General features: G+C 60.7%; 1 protein-coding gene across 1 annotated transcript; it reads right to left on the reverse strand.

Annotated features, from left to right (window-relative positions):
• Nucleotides 1-1165: 1165 nt before the first annotated feature.
• On the reverse strand, nucleotides 1166-2967 carry ZNRF4 (zinc and ring finger 4). Its single transcript, XM_027587621.2, has one exon. The coding sequence runs from the start codon at nucleotides 2965-2967 to the stop codon at nucleotides 1546-1548; it is 1422 nt and encodes a 473-aa protein (XP_027443422.2). The 3' UTR covers nucleotides 1166-1545.
• Nucleotides 2968-3884: the final 917 nt, after the last annotated feature.

Raw genomic sequence — 3884 nt, forward strand, 5'->3', positions numbered from 1 at the left:
AGAGATGGGGAAGCTGTCAATTAAGACTTAGGAGACCACCAACGACTCTAGACTTTATCTTGGTCCTGACCCAGACAGCCTAAAGAAATGCACCTCACAAGCGTCCACATTTCTGTGTGTCCGCTGGATGGATAGCTGATGCTATTAGGGAATTGTTATTTTGAACATAATACTGAAGTTTGTGGGGTTTTTTTTTAAGAGTCTTATCTTAGGGGCACCTGGGTGGCTCAATCAGTTAAGCATCTGACTCTTGATCTCAGCTCAGGTCTTGATCTCGGGTCGTGAGTTCAAGCCCCGCATTAAAAAAAAAAGAAAGAGGGCGCCTGGGTGGCTCAGTTGGTTAAGCGACTGCCTTCCGCTCAGGTCATGATCCTGGAGTCCCAGGATCGAGTCCCGCATCGGGCTCCCTGCTCAGCAGGGAGTCTGCTTCTCCCTCTGACCCTCTTCCCTCTCGTGCTCTCTATCTCTCATTCTCTCTCTCTCAAATAAATAAATAAAATCTTTAAAAAAAAAAGAAAGAAAGAAAAAGAAAAAAAAATGAGTCTTATCTTAGAATGGGGGCTGTCCCCCTTGGCACTGCTGACCTCGGGGCTGGGTCATCATAGGCTATCCTGCATGCTGGTGGAGGGGGGGTTGAGCAGCACCCCAGCCCCCACCCCTTTGATGCCAAGAACCCGCCCCCCCCCCGGGGCATGACCACCACAAATGTCTCCAGATATCACCCAGGGTCCCCTGGGGACAAAATCCCCAACCCAGGTGAGAACTGCTGCTTTAGAAACACCACATGTTTACAGATGAAAACCATCTGGCATTTGCGTCAGAACAAGGGACAGGGGAGAGTGGAAGGGTGTAAGAGTCGAGAGTGGCCCTGGACAGATAATTGTTGAATCTGAGTAATGGGTGCATGTCGGGGGGATCATTATTCTATTCTCTCTACTTGGGTGTGTTTGATGTTTTCCACTATAAAAAGTGGCAATGATGAGGAAATTCAGATCAAAGCTGGAGGTGAGTTCACCGTAACGGACGTACCTTTCTTGGTGGGGACAGGTGAGCATGCTCGGCCCGAGCGGGAGGCGAGCATTATGGGAAGCCGGGCGAGGGGTACATGGGAACTCTCCGTAGTTAGTACCTTTGCCACTTTTCTGGACATCTAAAATCAGTCCAAAGTAAAAATTTTATTTAAAAAAAAAATGTTGAAATGCAGAATGAACAAGCCAAGCAGGGATGCGCAGCCCACGTCTCCAGGATCGGAACGGAGGTGCGGGGCGTCCCAGCACCACCGTTGGTGTGACGGGCGACACAGCAGCCCTGGAGACACCCTCCCGCCCCCAGCTCTCCTCACTCACCCGTGGACACTGGGAGGCGGCCTCGGGCTCGGCAGGGATTTGCCAAATGGGTGGTCGCAGGGGCCAGAAGCCGGGCGGCCCCACAGCAGTCAGGGCAAGACTCCGCTTTCAAACCCACTTTATTCTCTCTAGACTAGAAACACTCCGCATTTCCACCCTCCCTGCCCCGATCGTGGCCAGCCCGGGGCGCCACGGTGCCTCACAGGGGTTCTGGGGGCCTCTGGGAGGACTCCGTGGCCTCGGCCACCCCCACGGACGTGCCACTGGAGTGGCCCTGTGAGCCGGCTCGGGCCAGCAGCTCCAGCCTCCGCGAGCGCAGCCGGGCCTGGATGGCCCAGATGGGGGCCCGGTGTCCGGGCAGCGAGGGGTCCTCGTCGCCCAAGCTGTCGATGGTGGAGTTGGAGCCGTCTTCCGTGCCGGCCACCGACTGCTTGCACACGGGGCAGGAGCGCCGGGGGGCCTGCGAGAACCAGGGGTCGATGCACTTGCAGTGGTAGGTGTGGGAGCAGGGCAGGATCTTGAGCTGGTCGCCCTCCTCATACTCATCCAGGCAGATGGCACACAGGTCGTTCCTCCGCGTGAAGGTGCGGACCTGCGCCTTCTGGCAGGCCTGCGGCTTGGCCTCTGTCCCCCGGCTCCACCAGGCCCAGAGCCAGTTCCACAGCTGGCGGAGGACCAAGACCGCGGACGTGAGCAGGGCCAGGGCGCGGCCCAGCACCCAGGAGACGGCCAGCACGGGGTGGCAGTCCAGGTCGGGGCACGGCGGGTAGTTGGGCAGCAGGAGGACGTGGGCCGCCTTGTCGCAGCGCACGATGACCCGCAGGTCCTGCGAGGCCGCCTCGCCCACGAACACCGAGGGGATGGCGATCTGGCGCCGCAGGTCCTCGTAGACATGGGCCATGCGCACCAGTTCGTCCGAGCGGACGTTGTGCACGATGGCCGCCTCGAAGCCGGCCCGCTGGGCGTGCAGCACCTTGAGGTCGAACGTGCAGTCGTACCGGCGGATCAGCACGATGGCGCCCAGCGAGCCGTTGCCTGGTCGTGGGCCCTCGATGGGGTGGCACGCGTTGGCCGGCTTGGCCTCCATCAGGTAGCCCCGCACGCCCTCGGGGGCCAGGGGCACCCCGAACAGGGCCGGCAAATCCGCAAAGTCCACGGTGCTGGCATTGCCGTCCAGCACGGCCCGCACCACGGCCTCCGAGGGCACCAGCAGCGCCAGCAGGATCAGCGAGGCCTTGACGGCCCCCTGGGCCCCGGCCGGCTGCTGCCGCCACCCCATGGCCGCCGCCCCCCTTCCCTCCTCCTCCGGCTGCTGCGTGGAGCTAGGTCCCGCTGGGGACAGCAGACGGGAGGCCTTCGGACATCTCCAGGGCCTCCCGGGGGGCCCGTGGCCGGGATGAGAGGGGAGGTGAGCTCGAATGGGGAGCTCAGAGGCAGGGACGCGGGACAGCTGGGGCCAGGGCGTCCCTAGGCAGACACTGCTCCCGGCGGCAGCCCCGTGTGCATCATGTCCTTGAAGGCCGGTCTCAGGAGCCGCTGACCTGCCCAGGTGGCCTTGCTGGCGGATGACGCTGAGGCCAGGAAGCCCCAGGGTTCTAGATGCCCCGGGCCTCTGTGACATCGTCCCGTTCCATCTTGTTCCCAGGAGCCCCCAGTTGCCTAGGGCTGTGGCCAGGACCGAATTCCTGGGTCTCTGACCCGGATGCTCAGAGCATCCCCAGTTCCTGGACCTCATAAGGCTCAGGGTTGCCACAAAGTGGACTGATGGCCCCCAGTGGCACGGATCCAGTACGTATAACTCTTACTCCAGAGCATCATCGCCCAAAGACTCCCAGAGACCCACCAAGAGAGGTGCCAATGTCACCCCCTTTTGAGGTACCCAGAAGGACCCGGACTAGTTCAGGGCACCCTTCCCCCATGAGGTCGGTTCTTGAAACCCAAATTCCAAATCTCCTCCCTCTCTCCGCCGCCAGCGCCAGTCACTCTGTTCCAGCCGCACGGGCCTCCTTGCCATTCTCACAACACACCAGGCCACACCAGGCATGGTCCTGCCCCAGGGCCTTTGCACAGGCTGTGCCCTCTGCCTGAAATGCCCTTTCTCCAGGGGCCAGCTCTTTCTCAGGACATTGGTCTGAGTTCATATGTCCTCAGAGTCTAACTAGATTTGATTTGGGGGGAGAAAGGTGCCCAGGTCAGCGTGGAGGCGGTAAGAGCGAGTAGTGCCTATCCTCTACCGTCACTGCCCGGTGCGCCTCCGGTCCTGCCTCAGCTTTATCCTCCCAGCTCTCGCCTCCTCTCCGGCCCCGTCCCCAGCCACAGCCTTGGGTATCAGCCTCACGTCCTCCCCACTTCTCATGCCCCGAACCTCCCACCCTGAGTCTGCCCCCTGCTGGGCTAGGCAGCCTGCTTACATCTGGATTGCTGGGTCTGCCACTCACGAGCTGTGTGACACCAGGTAAACCACTCGACCTCTCTGGGCCCCAGACTCCAGATCTGTCAAAGAGACATAATGGTGAGGAACCCATCTTGTAAGACGGG

The sequence above is a fragment of the Zalophus californianus genome, chromosome 1 (assembly GCF_009762305.2).
Source record: "Zalophus californianus isolate mZalCal1 chromosome 1, mZalCal1.pri.v2, whole genome shotgun sequence".
NCBI classification, from domain to species: Eukaryota; Metazoa; Chordata; class Mammalia; order Carnivora; family Otariidae; genus Zalophus; species Zalophus californianus.